A 493-nucleotide genomic window follows, 5' to 3' on the forward strand; every position below is an offset into this window, starting at 1 on the left:
GTACCTTTTTCGTCGCTCTGTGCGATGAGCTGCCTTCCCTTATCGCCAATCTCCAACATAAACGACTCATCAATGGCCTTAGCGCGATCATCCACGCGTAGTTCATAGTCGTCACTGTCTTCTAGTATGTTCCCGTCGGCATCCAGGATACTCTTGTTAAGGTGGAAGGTCCTGTCCATATCAGGCCCAGAGTCGCTATCCCCGTCATAGTCACCGGCTATGTATGGTTAGAGATATACAGGCACGTGTACATGAGTCTTGAGGTACCACCACACGCACCCGAGTCTTCCCCACGCACACACACCTGAGATTAAGTATAGCGTATGTATGGGACTGTGCCGATAGCACCAAGAACAACCCATAGCTATTTAGAGTTCAGGGTTTAGGGTTTAGGGTTTATGGTTTAGAGGTTAGAGTTTCTTATCAAGGACACGCCGTAGTCTGAGAGTCTGAGTGTAAATAGTGTACATACAATAGTATCGTGTATAAGATA

General features: G+C 47.1%; 1 protein-coding gene across 1 annotated transcript; it reads right to left on the bottom strand.

Annotated features, from left to right (window-relative positions):
• Positions 1 to 179, bottom strand: SARC_16538 (hypothetical protein; the record flags this gene model as incomplete). Its single annotated transcript, XM_014289356.1, has 1 exon — positions 1 to 179. A coding segment is annotated over one exon (179 nt), but the record flags the coding sequence as incomplete, so codon positions are not given.
• Positions 180 to 493: the final 314 nt, after the last annotated feature.

This window comes from Sphaeroforma arctica (assembly GCF_001186125.1).
Source record: "Sphaeroforma arctica JP610 unplaced genomic scaffold supercont1.8324, whole genome shotgun sequence".
In the NCBI taxonomy this organism is placed as follows: domain Eukaryota; class Ichthyosporea; order Ichthyophonida; genus Sphaeroforma; species Sphaeroforma arctica.